This window comes from Meyerozyma guilliermondii, genomic scaffold (assembly GCF_000149425.1).
Source record: "Meyerozyma guilliermondii ATCC 6260 scaffold_2 genomic scaffold, whole genome shotgun sequence".
Taxonomy (NCBI): Eukaryota; Fungi; Ascomycota; class Pichiomycetes; order Serinales; family Debaryomycetaceae; genus Meyerozyma; species Meyerozyma guilliermondii.
Genome location: NW_001809799.1, coordinates 1,409,082 through 1,429,175, shown reverse-complemented (window position 1 = coordinate 1,429,175; position 20,094 = coordinate 1,409,082). Strand labels below are relative to the sequence as shown.

General features: G+C 46.2%; 14 protein-coding genes across 14 annotated transcripts; 8 read left to right on the top strand and 6 right to left on the bottom strand. All coding sequences in view use genetic code 12, as the record gives it.

Annotated features, from left to right (window-relative positions):
- Positions 1–306: 306 nt before the first annotated feature.
- Positions 307–1,068, top strand: PGUG_02012 (uncharacterized protein; the record flags this gene model as incomplete). Its single annotated transcript, XM_001486291.1, has 1 exon — positions 307–1,068. One exon carries the CDS (start codon positions 307–309, stop codon positions 1,066–1,068), a length of 762 nt encoding a protein of 253 aa, XP_001486341.2.
- A 374-nt stretch (positions 1,069–1,442) lies between these two features.
- On the top strand, positions 1,443–2,780 carry YCK2 (serine/threonine protein kinase; the record flags this gene model as incomplete). Its single annotated transcript, XM_001486290.1, has 1 exon — positions 1,443–2,780. One exon carries the CDS (start codon positions 1,443–1,445, stop codon positions 2,778–2,780), a length of 1,338 nt encoding a protein of 445 aa, XP_001486340.2.
- Positions 2,781–3,215: 435 nt separating this feature from the next.
- On the bottom strand, positions 3,216–4,373 carry PGUG_02010 (uncharacterized protein; the record flags this gene model as incomplete). The annotated part of the gene is made up of 1 exon (XM_001486289.1): positions 3,216–4,373. The coding sequence occupies one exon, from the start codon at positions 4,371–4,373 to the stop codon at positions 3,216–3,218; it is 1,158 nt and encodes a 385-aa protein (XP_001486339.2).
- Positions 4,374–5,126: 753 nt separating this feature from the next.
- Positions 5,127–6,053, top strand: PGUG_02009 (class I SAM-dependent methyltransferase; the record flags this gene model as incomplete). The annotated part of the gene is made up of 1 exon (XM_001486288.1): positions 5,127–6,053. One exon carries the CDS (start codon positions 5,127–5,129, stop codon positions 6,051–6,053), a length of 927 nt encoding a protein of 308 aa, XP_001486338.2.
- A 712-nt stretch (positions 6,054–6,765) lies between these two features.
- PGUG_02008 (E2 ubiquitin-conjugating protein) lies at positions 6,766–7,599 on the top strand (the record flags this gene model as incomplete). The annotated part of the gene is made up of 1 exon (XM_001486287.1): positions 6,766–7,599. The coding sequence occupies one exon, from the start codon at positions 6,766–6,768 to the stop codon at positions 7,597–7,599; it is 834 nt and encodes a 277-aa protein (XP_001486337.2).
- A 430-nt stretch (positions 7,600–8,029) lies between these two features.
- CHS4 (Chs4p) lies at positions 8,030–9,766 on the top strand (the record flags this gene model as incomplete). The annotated part of the gene is made up of 1 exon (XM_001486286.1): positions 8,030–9,766. The coding sequence occupies one exon, from the start codon at positions 8,030–8,032 to the stop codon at positions 9,764–9,766; it is 1,737 nt and encodes a 578-aa protein (XP_001486336.2).
- Positions 9,767–9,921: 155 nt separating this feature from the next.
- RCT1 (Rct1p) lies at positions 9,922–10,584 on the top strand (the record flags this gene model as incomplete). Its single annotated transcript, XM_001486285.1, has 1 exon — positions 9,922–10,584. The coding sequence occupies one exon, from the start codon at positions 9,922–9,924 to the stop codon at positions 10,582–10,584; it is 663 nt and encodes a 220-aa protein (XP_001486335.1).
- A 360-nt stretch (positions 10,585–10,944) lies between these two features.
- Positions 10,945–13,257, bottom strand: KIP3 (tubulin-dependent ATPase; the record flags this gene model as incomplete). The annotated part of the gene is made up of 1 exon (XM_001486284.1): positions 10,945–13,257. One exon carries the CDS (start codon positions 13,255–13,257, stop codon positions 10,945–10,947), a length of 2,313 nt encoding a protein of 770 aa, XP_001486334.2.
- A 303-nt stretch (positions 13,258–13,560) lies between these two features.
- On the top strand, positions 13,561–14,790 carry AVT7 (Avt7p; the record flags this gene model as incomplete). Its single annotated transcript, XM_001486283.1, has 1 exon — positions 13,561–14,790. One exon carries the CDS (start codon positions 13,561–13,563, stop codon positions 14,788–14,790), a length of 1,230 nt encoding a protein of 409 aa, XP_001486333.2.
- A 55-nt stretch (positions 14,791–14,845) lies between these two features.
- LAC1 (Lac1p) lies at positions 14,846–15,949 on the bottom strand (the record flags this gene model as incomplete). Its single annotated transcript, XM_001486282.1, has 1 exon — positions 14,846–15,949. One exon carries the CDS (start codon positions 15,947–15,949, stop codon positions 14,846–14,848), a length of 1,104 nt encoding a protein of 367 aa, XP_001486332.2.
- Positions 15,950–16,056: 107 nt separating this feature from the next.
- SSN8 (cyclin-dependent protein serine/threonine kinase regulator) lies at positions 16,057–17,064 on the bottom strand (the record flags this gene model as incomplete). Its single annotated transcript, XM_001486281.1, has 1 exon — positions 16,057–17,064. One exon carries the CDS (start codon positions 17,062–17,064, stop codon positions 16,057–16,059), a length of 1,008 nt encoding a protein of 335 aa, XP_001486331.2.
- Positions 17,065–17,255: 191 nt separating this feature from the next.
- On the top strand, positions 17,256–18,278 carry PGUG_02000 (phosphopantothenate--cysteine ligase; the record flags this gene model as incomplete). The annotated part of the gene is made up of 1 exon (XM_001486280.1): positions 17,256–18,278. The coding sequence occupies one exon, from the start codon at positions 17,256–17,258 to the stop codon at positions 18,276–18,278; it is 1,023 nt and encodes a 340-aa protein (XP_001486330.2).
- Positions 17,457–17,912, bottom strand: PGUG_02001 (uncharacterized protein; the record flags this gene model as incomplete). The annotated part of the gene is made up of 1 exon (XM_001486279.1): positions 17,457–17,912. The coding sequence occupies one exon, from the start codon at positions 17,910–17,912 to the stop codon at positions 17,457–17,459; it is 456 nt and encodes a 151-aa protein (XP_001486329.2).
- A 352-nt stretch (positions 18,279–18,630) lies between the features above and the next one.
- Positions 18,631–20,094, bottom strand: SAM50 (SAM complex subunit; the record flags this gene model as incomplete). The annotated part of the gene is made up of 1 exon (XM_001486278.1): positions 18,631–20,094. One exon carries the CDS (start codon positions 20,092–20,094, stop codon positions 18,631–18,633), a length of 1,464 nt encoding a protein of 487 aa, XP_001486328.2.

Here is a 20,094-nt window from a genome sequence, read left to right as displayed (position 1 = left end):
GAAAGCACTAGAGTATACCTGGAGTCCAGCACAACACAAGTACAAATTAAGGAGATTTTAGCGCTTCTTTCTACTGAAATAAGAGCGATAATTGCCATTTGACAAAGAATCAAAAATTATCAATTTTGTGTTTACGACGTTGTTTTACTAATTACGAGTTTACGCCGAGAAAACGAAACCACAGACGACAAATACTGAAGAGACGTGTACTTGAAGTTCAATTTTCCAACAAATTATAACAATTAAGCTCGATTGCAAATTATCACCATCCACCATTTTCATCATTTTTCCATTTATTTTCCAAGAATGTCAGGAATCATGGATATAGGCGAGCACTGTGCCTACTGTCGCCAGTTGGACTTTCTTCCTTTTGCGTGTGACGGCTGCAAAAAGGTATTCTGTGCGTCTCATAGAACCCAATTGCAACACCATTGTCCGGTTCTCTTGGACAAGCTGCCAAGTCCGCCAGTTTCTTCATCGCTGGAGCGAACCAAAGGGCTGGTTTCGGCCCTTTTTCCGGACCGGAGCCAAGATCGTGAAAAACTTGAAAAATCGTTGAGCGCACCAAAGAAGCCCACCACTATAAAAGAGACACAGTTTCGCGTAGGGGACGTGGCGGCGACCACCAACAATGCTTTCAGCAAGCTCAAGGTTCTATTTGGAGCCCAGAAAGAGAAAAAGAAATCGGCTGCAAAACGGTCTCGAACGGTGGAAATTCTACAACTACGTAAAGCTGCTCATGGAGATCCCAAAGTAAAGCCAGTGGACCGTGTGCACGTGTGGTGTTTGTATGTTGATGCCCACGGCGATATCGAAACAACCAAGAAAATTGACGTGGAAAAGCAACGACAAGCGATTTGGTTCTCGAAACAGTGGCCGGTGGGAAGAGCCATTGATGCTTTGGCGGAGAGTTTACGGGTCAAAAATGTCAACAACAGCACCAGCGACGGGCTACAGCGGCTAGCGATGTTCACCATGGCCCAGGACCAGCCGCAACTCGTGGCGGCTAGCGAAAGATGCAGTAGGTTCCAAGACGGCGACACGGTGTATTTGGTGAGAGGCGGATGAAGAAAAAAAGAAGAAAGAAAAGAATTGAGAAAACAAAACTTGAGAAAAGAAAACAAGAGAGCATACAGTTAGCTCTGCTTCAGGAATCAAGAATTATTTGAATTCTTCCTTCTTTTCTGTCGTCGTCTCCCTCCCTGCTCGGATCCGCACCCCCGCCCACCCTGGTGTATTTGTGTAACATTGTCGAGCAAAAGGAATTTTGTAAACGGCACTTGATTATCTCAATCACTTTGTTGGATCTGGTTGAGGTGTAGCGGGGCGGTAGCATACCACACACAAGCAACACCATCCACATACAAGACTCGTTCTTTTGCATCGCCAACACACAAATCTTAACCTGAAAATTATTGAAGGCTCAGTTTGATTTTCCCCTGATGAGCAGACAAACTAATCCTGCTGCCATCGCTGCTGCCACAGCCTCACAACCATCTTCCAACAACTCGGTGGTGGGGCTCCACTACAAGATCGGGAAGAAGATTGGCGAAGGGTCGTTTGGGGTGATTTTCGAAGGAACAAATATCATCAACGGCGTGCCGGTCGCCATCAAGTTTGAGCCCCGCAAGACGGAGGCTCCTCAATTGCGTGACGAGTACCGCACCTACAAGCATTTGCAAGGGTGCGAGGGCGTTCCTAATGCCTACTACTTTGGCCAGGAAGGCTTGCACAACATTTTGGTTATCGATTTGCTCGGACCGTCGTTGGAGGATCTTTTCGATTGGTGTGGTCGTCGGTTCAGCGTGAAGACGGTGGTGCAAATTGCCGTGCAAATGTTGAATTTGGTCGAGGAAGTACATCGCCATGACTTGATTTACCGTGATATCAAGCCGGATAATTTTTTGATAGGCCGTCCACAAATGCCCGATGAAAATGCAGTTCATCTCATTGATTTTGGAATGGCTAAACAGTACCGGGACCCTCGTACAAAGCAGCACATTCCGTACCGCGAGAAGAAGTCGTTGAGCGGCACTGCTCGTTACATGTCCATCAACACTCATTTGGGCAGAGAACAGCTGAGACGTGATGACCTTGAAGCATTGGGCCATGTATTTTTCTATTTTTTGAGAGGACAATTGCCATGGCAAGGATTGAAGGCACCCACTAATAAGCAAAAGTACGAGAAAATTGGTGACAAAAAACGTACCACTCCTGCCGTCACCTTGTGCGACGGATTGCCTCGCCAGTTTGCCGAGTACTTGGACCTGGTGCGGTCGCTTCCTTTCGATGCCGAGCCGGCGTACGAAGAGTACAGAATGCTCTTTTTGTCGATATTAGACGACTTGGGACAATCTTGTGACGGGGACTTTGATTGGTTGCATCTTAACGGCGGGAAAGGATGGGATGCCACCATCAACAAAAAGCCCAATTTGCACGGGTATGGCCATCCTAATCCCCCCAACGATAGAGATAGAAGACACAGAGACCAGCGGCGGCTGCGCGCACATCACCAAACCAGCCTGGGCCAGCAATCACCAGCTCAACAGCAGCAATTGTCAGCAGCTCAGCTTCACCAACAAAAGTTGCAGCATTTGGTCAACCGTCCTCTTCCTCCTATCAAGCAGGAGCTGGGTCCCGTTCCAGATATGATGGCCAAGAACAACGGATTGGCTAACAATTACGATAGTTCTCCTGGTCACCATGCCAACCAATACGAGCAACAGCAGGTCAATGATCATGAGGAAAAAACCTTTTGGAACAAGTTGTGTTGCCAGTAATTCAGTTCGGTGAAAGCCAGAATATGTTGAGATTAGACATGTATGAGAAGAGAGAAAAGGCTAGAAGCGAATACGATGCAAATGTCTTTTAGATTAGCTGCTAGTTTTTTTTAGAAGATTCTCACCAATAATTAGTTTAAGAATTGAGTCACAATTAGGTTCTGGTTTCTTGCAAATTGGAATTCAATAAAAATATATTATTATGTTGCCGTTTAGATCTACTAAATGCTCAGCTCTTTGAATTCGAAGGTGAAAAAATATTGTCTCACTTACAGATTACTGAAATATTTCACAAAAGATATTCAATCAATTTTTTCTGACTCAAATCATCAGTCTGCTTCATATACCAGTCTTACAGTTCAATATCCTCTCTATTCCAGTAAACATTTATTCCAATTCATAACTTCTTTCACTCTCTTCTTCTCTCACCTTCAGTCACATACCAACCTTTTTGCGAAGCTTTTCCCATTCCAGAGGGCTCACTTTCATTTCCTCGTAAGAGTCTTTGACATATTCTTCAACGTTAGACAACAAATCGGTAACAGAATCCTTATCAAAGTTACCGGCTTCATCAGTCATATTTTCCACGACATTTTCGAGTCTTTTGATTGCAACTTGGCACCGGTACTTTACCCATTGAGGGTAAAATGTGTTGTATATCGACCCAAAATTGATCTCTGGTCTCACAGTTTTAAGGTTAGAACTGTCGTACTTGAGAGGATCTTTGGGACGGTAAGAAGTAACCATGGTAATTCTCTCAGTCATTCCAGCAGGCTTTTGAGCAATATGTTCAATGAGTCCACCTTGCAACACACAAGCATGTCCTGACTGTGGAGAAGGAACCACGGCAAATTTGTTGCCTGTAACATCACCCATTCTCAAGGCAGTTTCTCCACCAACCATATTGGTGGTATCGCTCATCATCAACACACATACAAATGGGTAGCTATCACGATGCCATCCAACAACAGCAGGAATATTTTCAACGTCTTGAGGAACACTTCTGGCAAGCGCAGACTCCTTTTCCTTCAGAGCTGTTTCTTCATCTGTCATGGCAATGTTGGTATGGGCAATTTCGTAGTCGAAAACAATTTCCAATTCCACTCCCGCCATGAGAGAAACCAATTCCATGGTCTTGGGATGAGTCCATGCCGCATGGATAAATGGTGTGTTAACGATTCCATTGTCGACTGCGTAGCCTCGAACAACACAGTCTGTGCCCGAAGTGGAATTGTAGGACAAACGGGCATATTTTAAAAACAAGTCTTTTTGCAATAATTCCTGTTTCATGATTTCGATAGCTTCCGTAGTGAACAAAGGAAACGGGTCCAGAACCCCAATATGTGAGATTTGCTTTTTGCTAGTAAGACCCAACTCTTCCATCGTCAATCTTCTGGTATTGTTGAAATTAAACTTGTGAATGGGGTCTTCTGAATAAAACTTCAAATGCACCATTGGATCAAACTTGACACTTTCATACTTTTTGAGCTGGGCATAGGTCTCACCAAGCACCAGCGAGTCGTAGAATTCCTCGGAGAAACCCTTGTAGCCATTTCCCGCCTTGATAGCCAGAAGTAATTCTGCCGTTGCCATTTTCAGTTGCTGCAAATTCTATAATCAGCCGTTAAGTAATATCTCACGCGATAAAAAATCACACAGATGCTCGGGCAACCGACTTCTTATATACTTTTGCGCCCCCTTTTGTTCCCCCTTTATGGAGCAACCAACCGTTAGATCTGAACCCTCTAGGTAACACAAAGCATAATCATGCACGCCTTATCGCGCCGCGCTTCACTTGCCTATTTCGTGCATAGAATCCCGAACTTTCAGGATGACAGGCCTATCTGCAGGATCACCGTTGATTTTATAAGGCAAAGTTTCGGGCTTCAGTTGACATTTGGAGGTTGAGATAAACCTTAAATTTAGTGCTGAATTTGTGTCAAAATCTGCCGCAAATGACGAGATGGTTCATGGATTCAAACTGACATTCTTGCATGTTTACTCGGAGCGGCGGATCCGAATACCATACCTGGTATCATTACCAGGTTCCAGAATCGATAGAAGACCTTCTTGACGATGGGGAGTTGTCTGCAGGAATTGACACTCGATACCCGATTAGATCAAAACACCCACACGGATTTAACAGATCCCAGCAGTATATATGCAGGAACACAAATTATTTTGGCTGTGAGCCATGCAGGAAAAAATGCTCGACCCTCACGGATTTAACAGGATTTAACAGATCCAATGTGCCTATGCACGAATATTGCTCATAGACCTAACTGGTCCCATTAGGCAAGCACTTGGTGGTTGCGACCTATAAAAGTCACCTGTTTTCCTTTCCAGATGATTTTTATGGACCACCACAAACAAGCAGTACAAGACAATTTGGAGCAATTCAGCTCGTTGGGAGAACACTATGAAAACCTTCCTGGTAGCAGAGCCTTTGCTTATCTGATTGCAAAAGCTGTACTAGAATTAGATCCATTGGCGACTCGAAACAATTCCACAAATTCTCCAAAGACTGTTGGAAATCCAGACGCCGAGGATGGTGGTTTTAATGAAAGTATTTTACCCTCGGTGAAGAATTTCAATTCAAACTTTCCAAACTGTCCTATCAAACCAGGTGCAACCATATTGGATTTTGCCTGTGGACCTGGAATTTTAGATAGAATTTTTGTACCTTACTTGGAGGCAAAAGACAAGGCTTCCAAAATTGTGGGGGTAGATATTAACGAGGGATTTTTGAACAGGTTCAAATCACAGTTGGATGTGATTACCAAAGACTCTTCAATATGGACCAAAATTGTCAAAGCTGACATTTTGAGTGACGAAGCCGAGGCAGATATCCGTCCTCTTGAATCCTCGGCCGATGTGATCGTTTGTTCGTTGGCGTACCACCATTTCCACGATTTTGGAGCCATGACAAAAAAGTTGGCATCGTTTCTTAAACCGGGTGGATGGCTCTACATTGTCGATTTTTACCGAGAAATCGCCGGAGCAGAAGTACTGAAGGACTTTAAGGGTGTACGTCACAGCGTGATAAGTCCCGAAAGTTTGAACGAAGCTCTTGAATTTGCCGGCTTGGAGAAGAATACGAGTGCGGTGGAATTATCAACGAAAGCATGGGTTCCACAAAATTTTGTAGCAAATCTGCCTGTGGAAGCCAAAAAGTTGGAAGCTGGTGAAATGAGAACTGGAATTAATGACGGTGTTGAAACTTGTGTGGTGGAGTGGAAGATCATGGTGGCCATTGGACGTCGGCCGGAGTGAAAAAGTTGGAGTCGAATAAATCTGAAGTGAAAAGTTTGCAGTGATCTCTCCAATAATCGAAGTGAAAAGTATGATGTGATGTTTCTAGTGAATAAAATCCGAAGTGGTGAAAAATTCCAGAAATCTTTCCGTAGTGACTAGTGATACGTCGGTCGTTAGTATAGTGAATTGTTGAGTAAACCTTTGAGTTATGACGTGGAATGGATTTTGTCAATGATATTCAGGTTGATATCTCTTAACTTTTTCGTTGAATATTGCAGCCTGTCGCTGCAAGTCAATGGAACCTGTAGTAACTTGCTTTCAAGCAAAGTGAGGATAGCAAAGCTCAAAATGCAATTGCTCAATTATTCATGATAATGATGTACTGACAAGTACAATAACGTTGTTCATGTGGTGAAGTCGGAATGAAAATAGTTTTGTTTTTGAGCTGATATTGAAAGTTGTTAGTAGACCATGGATGTCAAAAGCATGATCTGCTAAAGTTTTCTGGTTGTAGAAGCCTAAAAGGAGAAAAAAACGCAGTTGAGTTTTTGATTTTTGGCTGAGAAAATGGCTGCAAATTATACCGGCATGCCTACCCAAAATCTGAAAACCGTGGTGATCGAGAATAGAAACCAGCAATACAACAATGGTTGTTTTCTCATGATCGAATGAGAAATTAAGGAATTGCTGTTTCCAATATTCGGATCACCTGTCCGGCTAAGCTTGGTATATGCTTGGTATCTGCTTGTGTGAGGTGTTTGGATGCAGTAGTGTATCGCGCACACCGACTTATCTGCGCTATTTCCATAACCACCCATTAATGGCTTCAAGACAAGCACAAAAACGACTCAACAAGGAGTACCGCGCCATCGCGACGAACCCTCCTCCGTTCATAGAAGCCAAGCCAAACGATCAAGACATTCTAGAATGGCACTATATCATTACCGGCCCTCCTGGTACTCCATTTGAAGACGGTCAGTACCACGGAATTTTACGATTTCCCGGCGATTATCCGTTCAAACCACCTTCGATTTCGATGGTCACGCCTAATGGCCGTTTTACTTGCAATACTCGACTTTGTCTTTCCATGAGTGACTACCACCCTGACACGTGGAATCCAGCCTGGAGTGTGGCGACGATTTTGACGGGACTTTTAAGTTTTATGACCAGCGACGAGGCCACTACCGGGTCGATAGTGACCAGCGATAGTGTCAAGCGACGGTTTGCGCGCGAGAGTAAGCAATGGAACTCGACGGAAGATCTGCGATTCATTAAGCATTTCCCCGAGGTGGCGAGGAAAAATAGGGAGGAAATTGCCGCCAAACAAAAAGCAGACGCTGAGGCCGCGGCATTGGCGGCAGAAAAAGCAGCAAAAATGGCGGCGGGTGGCGGTGCGAGTGGTGGGGAAAAGCCATTTGTGCCGCCAGATTTCAGCACCCTCGACTCGGAAGACCGCGCGCGGTTGCTCGTGGAGGAAAATGGTGGGGGACTGCGGGTGTTGTCGTTGATTTGTATTATGGCTGCCGCGACGGTGGCGGTGGTTGTGCATGTGTTCAAGAGCTGAACGAGTAAACGAAGCTTAGCGAAGCTAAGCTGAGCGAAAGCAAACTACGAATACCTGATAAAGCTTAGCGAGAAATGCTGAGAAAGCTAAGAAAGCTAAGAAATGCAAGAAGGGAAATAGCTGAGAAACTGAAGCGAGTGAACGAGTGAAAGCAGAAAGGAGCGAGAAGAGAGAAGAAGGAAGAGAGGAATGAGAATGTAGGATAGATGATCAATGTAGATAATCAAGAAAATGAACGAATTGATAGATAAATTTAGACTGGAGACCTCTTCAAATCCTAATCATTAGTAAGTTAGCTATTGTCTTGTTATTGTTCTGTAAGTAATTTACGTTTCATCTCTTATTTTTTGTTCTTATATTTTTCTATGCATTCCGCTGACGTCAGCACCCCTACCAGTTTCGTGGTTCGTGTTTCTCACTGATCCTCTCGATGGCTTCTCATCCCTACCGCCAGAAAGCCGCCACGGCGCCGTATCCCGTCGATGACATCGAGCCGGAATCCCCCATCCAAAACCCCAATTCCGAGGGTTATGCAACTCCTCTCGAGCAAGCGTCAAATTCTCCAGGATACCCGTCACATACGCCTGCATCCCCTCCTCCGATATTTGCATCACCAACGACGGCCGCTGCCGCCGGAATGGACCTGTCACAAACCCCACTTTCGGCCACGTCGTCGCTCACAAATTTGGCGCTCAATCCGAACCCAAATGCCTCCGACCGCCCGGCTGTGACACCCCCTAGGTTGACAGAGTCGGAAAGCAATCTTGTGCCGTCACCAAGTCCGAGGTGGGGCCATAACCGGTCGGTTTCTTCCACTTCGTCGTTTTTTTATGACCGGGAAAACTTGAGTGTGGTCGATTTGGATAACAATTTGATTCGTCAATACCTCGGAAATAACAATAGTTCGTTGGTTCCAAGATTTAAAACCATCGAATTGTACCGGCAAAACGCGAAAAAAACCAACGATCCGACGGTATTGTTCCAATATGCACAGTATATGCTCCAGACCGCATTGATGATGGAAAGCAATGCCGGTGCAAATTCTCCGGGGGTGACCCCGTCGCAGTCGGGTGAAACTTCGCCTTACCGCGGTCCTGCTGCTGCAACCGAATCGGAATCGCGGTTTCGCCTCAATCATAGCAAAACCAGGTCACTCTCATCCGACCTCACCAAGGCCAATTCCGATTCCGGTGTTGTTGATGAGAAAAAGATGCGCCGCGCCATCCTTCGTGAGGCCCACTTTTACCTTAAAAAGCTTGCCGACAAGGGATACGCCGAGGCGCAATACTTGCTTGCAGATGCATTCAGTTCCGGTGCATTTGGCAAGCCGGAAAACAAAGAAGCATTCAGTCTTTTCCAGTCGGCTGCAAAAAAGGGACATGTAGAATCGGCGTACCGGACATCACATTGCTACGAGGAGGGATTGGGTACTGGACGTGATGCACGTAAGGCATTGGATTACCTCAAAATGGCTGCATCTCGTAATCATACAGCTGCAATGTATAAATTGGGAGTGTACATGTTTCATGGTCGCATGGGTCTCGGACAAGATGACAACACCAAAAAAATGGGAATCAAGTGGCTTACACGTGCAGCTACTGCTGCCACAGAATTGACTGCGGCAGCACCTTATGAACTTGGAAAAATATATTTGGAAGGGTTCAAAGATATTGTCATTGTTGACCGAAAGTATGCATTGGAACTTTATTCGCAGGCGGCTGCATTTGGCCACATACAACTGGCAGCAGCCCTCGGCCATTTTTACGAGGTTGGCGACACGGTTCCACAGGATGCAAACTTGTCGATCCATTATTATACCCAAGCGGCATTGGGTGGAGATCCGGCCAGTATGCTCGCTATGGGTGCATGGTACTTGGTCGGAAGTGATCCGTATCTCCCCAAAGATGAAAGTGAAGCATTCGAATGGGTTAAGCGTGCAGCTGCATGTGGGCTACCTAAAGCAGAGTTTGCAATGGCTAATTTTTACGACAAGGGGATCGGGTGCATAAAAAATGACGCTGAGGCTCAGACATGGTACTTGCGTGCGGCTGAACATGGCGAAGCCAAAGCGGTGTCGCGAATTCACGACAAGCAAGTGGCGGCAAAACTCCAAAAGAAGATTAAAAAGAGTTCCGGCCTGGCCGAAAAGGACTGCGTCATCATGTAAGTAAATCGTTTCTATCATTTCCGTTTCATCTCCGTTTCACCTCCGTATTCGAAATCCGACTTCTGTCGACGCGTTCTCTTGCGTGTCCCCTGCATCCATGACGTCATCAGATCCAGGGCCCCTATATAAGGAACGTTTCCCCTCGATTCCCACAAATGTCTGCCAACGAATTTTACTCCCAAGGAGATCAGGGATCTTACCAACGTCCAGAGTCCCAACAACAACGCCCACAAGGAGGCGAGGGACAGGAGGGCGATAGAGGACTTTTATCAACTGTTATTGGTGGAGTTGCTGGCGGTTATGGCGGCGGAAAAATGGGCGGCCAAGAACACTCGACGCTCGGAAAAATTGGTGGAGCTTTAGTGGGCGCAATTGGAGCCAACAAGCTTGAGGATGCGTTCGAGGGTCGTCACAACCAGAACCAGGGTTACCAGGGCCAGAACCAGAGTCATGGCCAGGGCGGTCTCGGTGGAATGGTGAGTGGATTGTTGGGAGGCCACGAGGGCAAACATGAGGGAAGAAACGACTATGGAAGAAACGATAACTATGGAGGAAGAAACGACAATTATGGTGGAAGAAACGATTACGGAAGAAATGACAATTACGGAGGCGGAAACGATTATGGTAGAAATGACTACGGTCGTAATGATTACGGCAGAAACGAAGGAAGACACGAGGGAAGACATGGCGGAGACTTTGGTGGAAGAGATGACTTTGGTGGAAGAAGAGATGACTTTGGTGGACGTAGAGATGATTATGGTGGACGTAGAGATGACTACGGCAGAGGTGACAATTACGGAAGAAACGACAGGTACTAGTTTTTCATTGATAAATAAAAAATCGTTTGTCTTGTTCTATTTTGCAATGAGTACTCATTTTCTACAACCTTGAAATCTTAAAACTACTTCTACGTATCTTGATGAAATAGTATACATTGAGTATCCACAGGGTAAATTTTTGAATACTTTGAACAATACCGCTTTGTATTGGATATCAGTAAGGCTGTATTCGGTGCAAACTCCAGACTCAAAAGTATGTTGATATTCAATATAAAATGCAATTTTCTGACCTGACTTATCCAGAATATACGTAGATCAGAATTAACAATAAGAACTGATCTCTAGAGGTTGTAAACTTTGACTTTTCAACTCATCAAAATGCTGTGCTTTGTTCTGTCCTCAACGATCAATCGCTCTTGTTGGTGGTCCCAATCGCGGAGAGCCAGGACTATGGACCGGAGTCAGACTAACCGCTTCTTCAATTGAGTCTGAATTTTCCTGAATTGTGTCGCTAGTAGGTAGTTTTCGAGCCGTGAGTGGTATTCGGCCGGGTTTCCTCACCTTGTTCACGGCGAGAGTCTTGTTCAACTGTTCTGGAAGCACCGCCGATAGCGGAGGCAGACTGAGAGAAGGGTCGAACGACAAGTCGAGCTCATCAAACGGCGCTTTTGGCGACCCCACCTCGGACCCGTCGGGACTAAAGTCGCTGGGATCCATCGACTTGTCTATGGATTTGTCCATCTGTCTGTCCGACTGGTCGGGAAACTCCCATCGGACCCGTTTTTCTGCCAGCAGCATTCTGATAGATTTGCGGCGACGCGACAAAGGTTTTTGAGGAGGTACAGGCGGCTGGACCGTCTGGTGTTGCAGCTGGCTGAAAAACCACTGTGCGTGGTTTTTAATAACATGATCGTGCTTTCCTCCAACAAAGTCAGAAACGGTGTTGATGAACTCAGTGGCAAAGTCGGTGTCGGCGTGGCTACACACGAGGTGAGGCGCAGCACAGAGCAAGCTTTCAAGGAAAACAGAAGCTTTTTGGACGACAATTCCACTGTAATTTTGGTGTGCGAGTTGCACCACCGACCGATGGAATTCGTGCCAGTGAGGACTTGAGTCTGCTGTGGGATCGACCTGCGACGCCACTGCGAACAACTCGTCTGTTTCGTCGGGTGTGTTATACTGTGACTCCAACATGGCGATAGTTTTGTCTATGGTTGCCACGAGCGAAATGAGTACGGATTTGTCGGGCAAATGCTGAATTTTTTCCGCCAAAAAAGATGCCTGCAATCGGTGGCGAAACAAGATCAGTCTTTGGGCCAACAACGTACATTTCCGACGACGAGACTCCACCAGCGAGTTGATTTGGGACCATAGATTCTTTAATGTTTGCGACGTGTGTTCATGGTCAACCAGGGCCAAAATCGCCAGAGAGCTCCTTTTTGCCAGCGGATTTTTGCCAGAAGTTTCAAGCTGGCCAAGCTGGAGTCGTAGCCGGTTGATTTCCCGCTGCTGAGCCATCACGGTGGCCCGAAGCGTGCCAACATGGCGGTCAACAGTGTGGCGATTTCTCACTACTTTTGTAGAAATGTGTTTTGCCCGGTCAGCATATTTGAGAGTGTTTAATGTTTCATCATAATGGTGCGACAGCGGCGATACACAAGCAATCATCACGGTTCGACAATTTCCTCCAAGAGAAAATTTAAGAAGACGTGTTAGTTTTGAGTCGCGGTAAGGAACATGTTTATGGCGGCGCGGATCGCAGAGGGCGTTGATGCAGTTTCCCAATGCAAGGAGCGACCGGTTGATGTTGGCGCCCTCGTGGAGTCGGGTGCCTCGGTTGGACGACGCGGCGGCGCGTTCACTTCCGGCCAAGTCGACAAACGTGAATGTGGCCGAGGTGACGTGGAACAGGTTGGCGTCGGTGGTGTCTTCGGGAGTTCCGGTGGTAACGGTGAGCTGGAGCACCGCGTGTGATCGCGACGATACCGCATTGGCGTCGGTGGCAGCGCAGGTTCGGTTTTGGTTGCCAATGGCTATGAGTTGCATCACCTCATCAACATTTCCGGGGGCATGAGATGCAAGATTTGCAACCGTCATTTTGCCCCCGGCATTTTCTCGAATAACCAACCGGTTGGATGTGGTGGTCGGATTAAGTAGATCTCGAACCGTTTCGTTGTAGATCTCGAGGTACGACATCGTGACCGACGGTTTATCGGTGCGGGCCTCGAGCCGGTCGTAAAGCTCGCGTGTTGCCAAAAAAACCACCCCCGGATCCAGTTCCGGTCCTACAATGGTATGCGTTTTGCCACATCCGGTGGCTCCGTATGCAAACACCGTCGAATTATACCCGTCAAGTACACTGTCTATAAGTGGCCGGGCGGTGGCCTCATATGTATGCACCTGCCCCGCGGTCTCGTCCAATAACCGGTCAAAAACAAACCGATGTTCGCGTGCCCTCGGATTGGCCAGGCTGCAATGTCGTCCGCCGCCCTCGTCGGCCGGATCAAACACCAACATCTTTTCATCAACAACCCGGAGTACTCGTCGGATTGCTGCTGGCGTCACCACCGGCGGCGCAGACGACGCCAACTGCGCATTGTCCACCGGTCGTGGCCCCGGAATATACTCAGATAGCCGCCGGAGCTCGGCCTCGGTAAACGGCCGCACACGGACCGCCACCGAAATCGACAGCTCATGGATGCCGTTCTTCATAACACAGACGTAAACAGTGACATCACTACACCAAATCACATCGCGTCGTATATACAGGTGGCCACAGTTCTACATGCAGGCGCCGCCACTCCACAGTTTGTGTCGCGCTTTGTGGCTCTCTTTCTATTGCTGTTTGCCAAAACTGACAATTTGAAAAACCGGTGCTGGAAGTTCCTCGGCGACTGCATCGCGTCACTAATACGACATTAACGTCCAAAAAACCTCCAAAAATCCGATTCTGCCCAATTTCACTATCACGTGCCACGTCACGTGACTGTATATTTATCAACCAAATCCCGTGAAATGGCATCTAGGACGTCGTCAGCGATCTCGCTCACGAAGACCATCATTGGTGCTGGCTTGCTCTCCATGCCCCTTGCGTTTTCTACCGACGGAATTGTGGTTGGAGTGATTATTATTCTTGTCGCAGCAATCACTTCTGGTTATGGGCTCTTTCTTCAGGCTTACGTGTCTCGATATACGTCTCCTGGACACGCCACGTTCTTTGCATTGAGCTCGCTCACTTACAAGTCACTTTCCGTTGTTTTTGACTTGGCAATTGCAATCCAGTGTTTTGGGTGCGCGATTCTGTACCTAGTATTGGTCGGAGATATCATGCCAACGATCTTTGGGTCACCGTTCTGGCTGCCCAAAGTGTTCTGGATTTTGGCGAGTACCTTTGTGTGCGTTCCGCTTTCGTTTCTACGGAATTTGGACTCGTTGAAATACAGTTCCATTTTGGGTCTTGCCGCTATTGCGTATATGTCGATTTTGGTGATTTTCCATTTCTTTCTAGGTGACGCCTATGTTCCAGGAGAGCGCCATTTGGTGCCACAGAGTGCGTGGGGCGTTTTTTCCACATTTTCTATCATCGTTTTCGCTTTCACTGGCCACCAGAATATGTTCTCAATTATCAATGAAGCGTCAGATCGGTCGCTTCAAGGCCTAACTTCGCTCATCACAACCGCCATCTTAGCATCTTCAGGTCTTTTCGTGGCTGTTGGGCTTGCTGGATATTTGACTTTTGGCGATTTGGTTTCGGGAAACATCATCTTGCTGTATTCGCATTCTTTGTCTGCCACGATTGGAAAACTTTGTATTGTTTTCATGGTTTTGTTCAGCTTTCCCTTGATGCTCCACCCTGCGAGAATCAGCGTCAACAACATATACCAATGGCTCATACTGCCTAAAGAATCGAGTGTTGAAATCGACGACGAGACTCCACTTTTGGAATCGCAAGCTCCCTCGCCTCCCATAAAAAAAACGTTTGTTCCTTTGACGGTGATTCTCCTCGTCGTGGGCTACATATTGGCTGTAAGCGTCAAGTCTTTTGCCCTAGTTTTGGCGGTTGTGGGCGCAACAGGATCCACTGCAATTTCGTTCATTCTTCCAGGACTTTTCGGCTACAAGCTTATCGGATCGGAGCTGGCAATTATAAGTCGATATGAGAAATTGTTGAAAACCTTATCGCTTCTTCTTGTGGTTTGGGGTGTTGTGGTGATGGTGGTGTGCTTGTACGTTAGTTTGCGATAGAATGATGTCGTGAATTAATGCGGTTAAAAGTATCTAATCCTGAATTAATGCTATGCTACTCTTCATCAGACTCATCACTACGGACGTCTTCTGCACCCTGGCCAGTAACTACTCTATAGGCGACCTTTGCGATTAAATACATCCAAACAATGGTGATGATCTGAAGCCCTCCCAAAAGGCCCAAAAACGTGTTGATCACAGTATTGGTCCAACACCGCCTTTGCAACACTCCAGGGATGCATTTGGCGTCGGGCATGAGCGATGAAGCCTTTGTCCATGCGTGATAGTAAAGATAGTTGTACAAGCCGTGCCGCAAGATGATCCACGACATAAGGAAACAGAAGAACATCAAGTCACAAAGCTTGGAGTAGCCGAGGTACCGTAAGATTTTGGCTCCCGAGAAGAGAATATCGACTGAATCCATGATCATGAGAATTATGTGGCCGATACGGAAGTAGTAGTAATTATAGGAGCCGACCATAAGGCAACAAGTTATGATGTGATGGCTTAACATTTGATAGTGATCTTTTCTGCGTTTTTCGATGTGAAGAACAAATACCTGTTGGAACCAGAACCCCATGGAGATGAGGTAGTATTTTTTGAATCCCGCAGTCATATTGTGGTTGGGCCAATGAAGATAAAGGTGATCGATATTCATGTAGTATGGCGAGTGGACATACAAATAGATGCCATATGCGAACGAAAACGTATAATAGGTAACCAACCAACTCTGTTCACAGAACCTCGTGCGGGCTCCCTTGGTTTTGATCTTGTTGGACATACTAGCAAATGGTCCAAATACCCATTGCATCAAGAAGGCTCGTAAAAATGTGAGGGTGATCACCCAATGAGCCACATAGTAGGCGTCGTCGATGCCAATATCGTAGAGCGGAGCGCCGTCGGACCCCGTTCCGATCTTGTATTGGAGATGGATGAACTTTGTGGTGATGGGTAAGAGTTTGGGGTAGAAGATATGAAGCATGTACAAGCATGCAAGCAAAACCTGGGAAATTGGGATCTGATTACGTTCAACTGTCGCCACAAATGACGTGTGATACGGTCCCTTTCGTGACATTTTGGACGGTTTCAGGCGACTTGTCGTGACTTTTCCAGGCACTGCCTCTGCCACTGCCATTCCCTTAGTATTGGGAGAAGCCATCAAATACCAACGACGTGTTTGACACCGGTTGAAAAAAAATTTCGCGTCACGTGCGGTGCCTGATGCCCCAATGCGGCAACAGGGTATGAACCAGGGTTCGAGGCTGATTAGCGGGGTACCTGCCCCAATAACATATCTTGAAACGCCTTCTTCCAATTGGCTTCATTGTACCGGTTCCAGAGAACGTACAAGTTGAGAATGTCTTCGACTACATCAACAATTTCTTCAAGATTCATATGAGAATGGTTGATAAAATTGGTGAGTTTTGCAGCTCTATTGACGTCGTGATCGAACGAAAAATTGTCGCCGCTGCTAGCCACTACCGACATATCGGCTAAATCGTCGATGTGCATCGAAGTCAAGTCGCCTGCGCCAGTAGAATCGCCCGTTGATGCGTGGCGCCTTAAAGCCACCGTGATGTAAATACACGCTACCGCCACGATGTGTGGGGGATACACGAGGTGGACGTCGGTCACGTAGCTATCGTTGACTATAGACCACGCGTGTTGAAGATCTTGTTCTGTGAGGGCAAATTTGTAGGTTGCAAAATTATCGCTGAGGTATTGTTGGATTTGAAGGAGTGATTTGTAGGGGTGATGGAGAACGAGATACAGGTCCATTTCCTCGATTAAGTAAAACTCGAATTCGGCGAGTTTTGTCACGTCGTGGGGGATATATTCTGGCCATAAATTTCGAGCTTCGGATATTATAAGCCGAATGTGTTGAGGACATTCTTCTGATTTGCAAGCAACGTACAAGCAAGTAGTGGCCAAAAGGTAAATATTTATCTCTTTTAGCAGAACTCTGATGAGAAAACGAGTAAGAAAAACTTCGGCAGAAGCGAGGGCCACCTGTCTTATATTCAAGCGGCGGCCAAGCTTGCATAGCACTGGGGTTAGTAGCAGGGACAACCGGGTGGTTCCGAGGGCATACATACAATTATGCAAATAGATCCGGACATGGGGTTGGTAAGTGATATGCGGGTAGTCTTTAATAAAGCCATTTTGAATCATTTTTTTTTCGAGCACTTGAAGCCGGCGGCGACATTCGGCTAACGATTGGCGGGTGTGCTGCCAAACGTTGCGTTGCGATGACGACCAGTAGTTTGCGGACATCGATGTAACGCAACGGTGCAGATTGGTGCAGATATTGTGCAGATGTTAGTGCAGTTGCTGGTGCAGATATTGGTGACACTGATGCAGGCTGGTGCGATGCGGGATCTGGGGTCTGGTCGTATATGGCGGGGCATTATGCAGGTTGCGCTGTGATTTCTGTACATATGTCGATTTGCTAACCTTCTGTGCATATGTCAAAACACCGTTCCTATGGAACCGCGCATCCTGAACCGCAAACCGCAATCGACCGTACTCATGCGGATCCTCCAGTAGCTGAGGTCTTGGACGAAGACCGCTACTTTTCCCTGCACAAACCGCCGGCGTACCTTCCTGAGCTTGAAGAACAAATGACTAAATTCATAGAGTTTCACGCCGGGAAAAAAAATGTGGTTTTAGTGACTTCTGGAGGAACTACGGTTCCGCTTGAAAATAACACAGTAAGATTCATTGACAATTTCAGTGCAGGAACCAGAGGAGCTACTTCTGCCGAATATTTTTTGGAAAATGATTACGCAGTAATATTTCTTCATCGAGAGTATTCGCTTCTTCCATATTCTCGCCATTATTCCCATACTACCAATTGCTTTTTGGACTATATGACCGAAATCGACAACAAGGTTCAAATAAACCCTGATTTTGCTGATGAAATGTTGGTGGTGCTTCGCAAGTATAAAAATGCGACCGAGTCGAATCTGCTTCTTCTCATTCCATATACCACAGTGAACCAATATTTGTACACATTGAAATCTGCTTCCACCATAATGAGCAGATTGGACAGCGGAGCCTTGTTCTACTTGGCAGCAGCAGTTTCTGATTTTTTTCTTCCTCAGTCCAGAATGCCGCAACATAAAATCCAGTCGCAGCCAAGTGGAAAATTGGTAATTGACCTTGAACAAGTACCTAAATTCTTACGTCGTTTAGTGGACAGTTGGGCACCATCTGCCATGATTGTATCGTTCAAATTGGAAACTGATAATTCAATTCTTTTACAAAAATCTTTGACGGCTTTATCTCGTTACCAGCATCAATTGGTGATTGGAAATTTGCTCCAAACGAGAAAAAAAGAAGTTGTTTTGGTAACACCCGACGAAAAGACTGAGTGGGTTCGGTTGTCGGAGCAGGAGGAGAAAAATGGAGTGGAAATTGAAAGTTTGATTGTGCCGGCGGTGATCGAAAGGCACCATAAGTGGATTGAGAGTAAGAGAAAAGAGTAGATTATCAGCTTAGAATCTAAAGTAGATCAATGCAATATATACAAGCAATGAAAGCACCAAAAAATTGTATGATAAGAATGACTTAGGTGATTTTCGTGAAATTTAGACGAGCCATTTTTGGCTCTAAACTTCCTGAGAGTTTAGTATGGTAACCTTCGAAAAGCTTATAAGCTTCATGTCGAGCAACCAACTCTTCTTATTTGTTCTCTTCAAGACGACCTTGCTGATCCTTTCAGAATAAATGCTAATTCAAATCTCTCTTTTCTTCACTGCTAAATCTTCAGTTGACGAGCAGTTCTATCATTTTTCTCTAACATTTTCAGCAGAAACCAAATGTTTCAATTGTTCCTTCTTACAAAAACGAGATTCCGATTCCATACTGGATCCCCTTTCGGAGTCCATCCCGCTCGTGTGCCGTCAAAGGAACCACCACATTAAGCTCAAACCGAGCCATGGGATGGTTGTATAGTATACCGATTCCGCAACCAACCGACGGTTGCAACCAATTGAGCGTTTTTAAATTCAGTGCCAAGTGACCAGCATTCACAAAACTATGAAGCCGAAAGTTGCTGTCTCGTGCTTTTGCCGGTAATCGAGAAACCAAGGAAAACCCTCCACTGACAAAAAAATCTCCACCAATGCTAGAGCCGAACAGTTTGGGACCCAAGCCATTGTGGACAAACGATCGAACATCATTAGGACCCCCCATGTAAAACCGGTCCAATATGCTGCTTGTAGAGCCACGGGAGGCTATAAAGCCAGATTTTAGTGTTCCAATTATTGAATGTGAGTCGTTGAGTTCCACAGCATGTTGAGTCTCGGCGACAATTTTGCTGTACCGAACATTATTTACAGCAAGGATGCCACTGTATTCCAAGCCAAGACGGTAGTAGTGTCCACTGGTGGGAAGATGCAAGTTGTTCCTGGTATCGTATTTCCAGTTGTAAATTAGAGATGTCTTAAAGTCTTCACCCAGCTGGGCCAAAACTTCTAGCGACTTGGAAGTTTGGTTGGAAAGCGACCTCCAGCAGTTTTCTAGCACCAATTCGTGATTACTCTTCAAAAACTGAGTATAAATCTTGGTGGTGATGCCTCTAACCTTGGTGCTGGCACCTATCCAGTCCATGGTTCTAGTATGAATATACGCCTGAGTGTCGCTCATGTAGTCGGGATTGTTCCATATTGGCTGTGAGTAGTTGACGAGATACAGCGATGGCGTACGAGTTCCCTTAACGGCGTCCATGACCAAACTTTCTCCGCCGCCAAAAATGTTCCGGAGCTGAAATTGGATGTATGTGTCGCCTTCACCATTGCCTATATTTGTTCCTGTTTTGGCGTAAAACTTCGAAACGGGGTCTATGTGGAACACAGGCACGATCTCATACCCCGGTCGTCTTCTGCGCTGCAAAAAGGGCGAATTCGAATGGGGAGAAGACAACGAAACGGCGATGGATTTCACCGCTCCAGCGTTGGTGAAATTTCGACTCACCTCGTCTATTCCGAGAGATAGTTTGTGTAACGTGGTAAGATCCGATTTCAAAAGCGGCTTGAGTTGTGCTTGGAGAAAAGAGTCCCGAAATGCTTGACCATTGGTGACTTGGGCATTAGAAACGTGAATTGGAGCCGTGGCATTTTCTTTCAATATTGCTTCTATTGTCGCGTGGCTTTGGTTTTGGAGTATTTGCTGCTTCCTCTGCAAAAGCAGCTCCAACTCAGACTGCTGCAGAACTTGTGGCGTGCCGGTTAGACGATCGGCCAAATTGTCGTGGTCCATAAAGAGAATAAAGTTCGAAAGTTGAGATGGGTGCGGATCCAT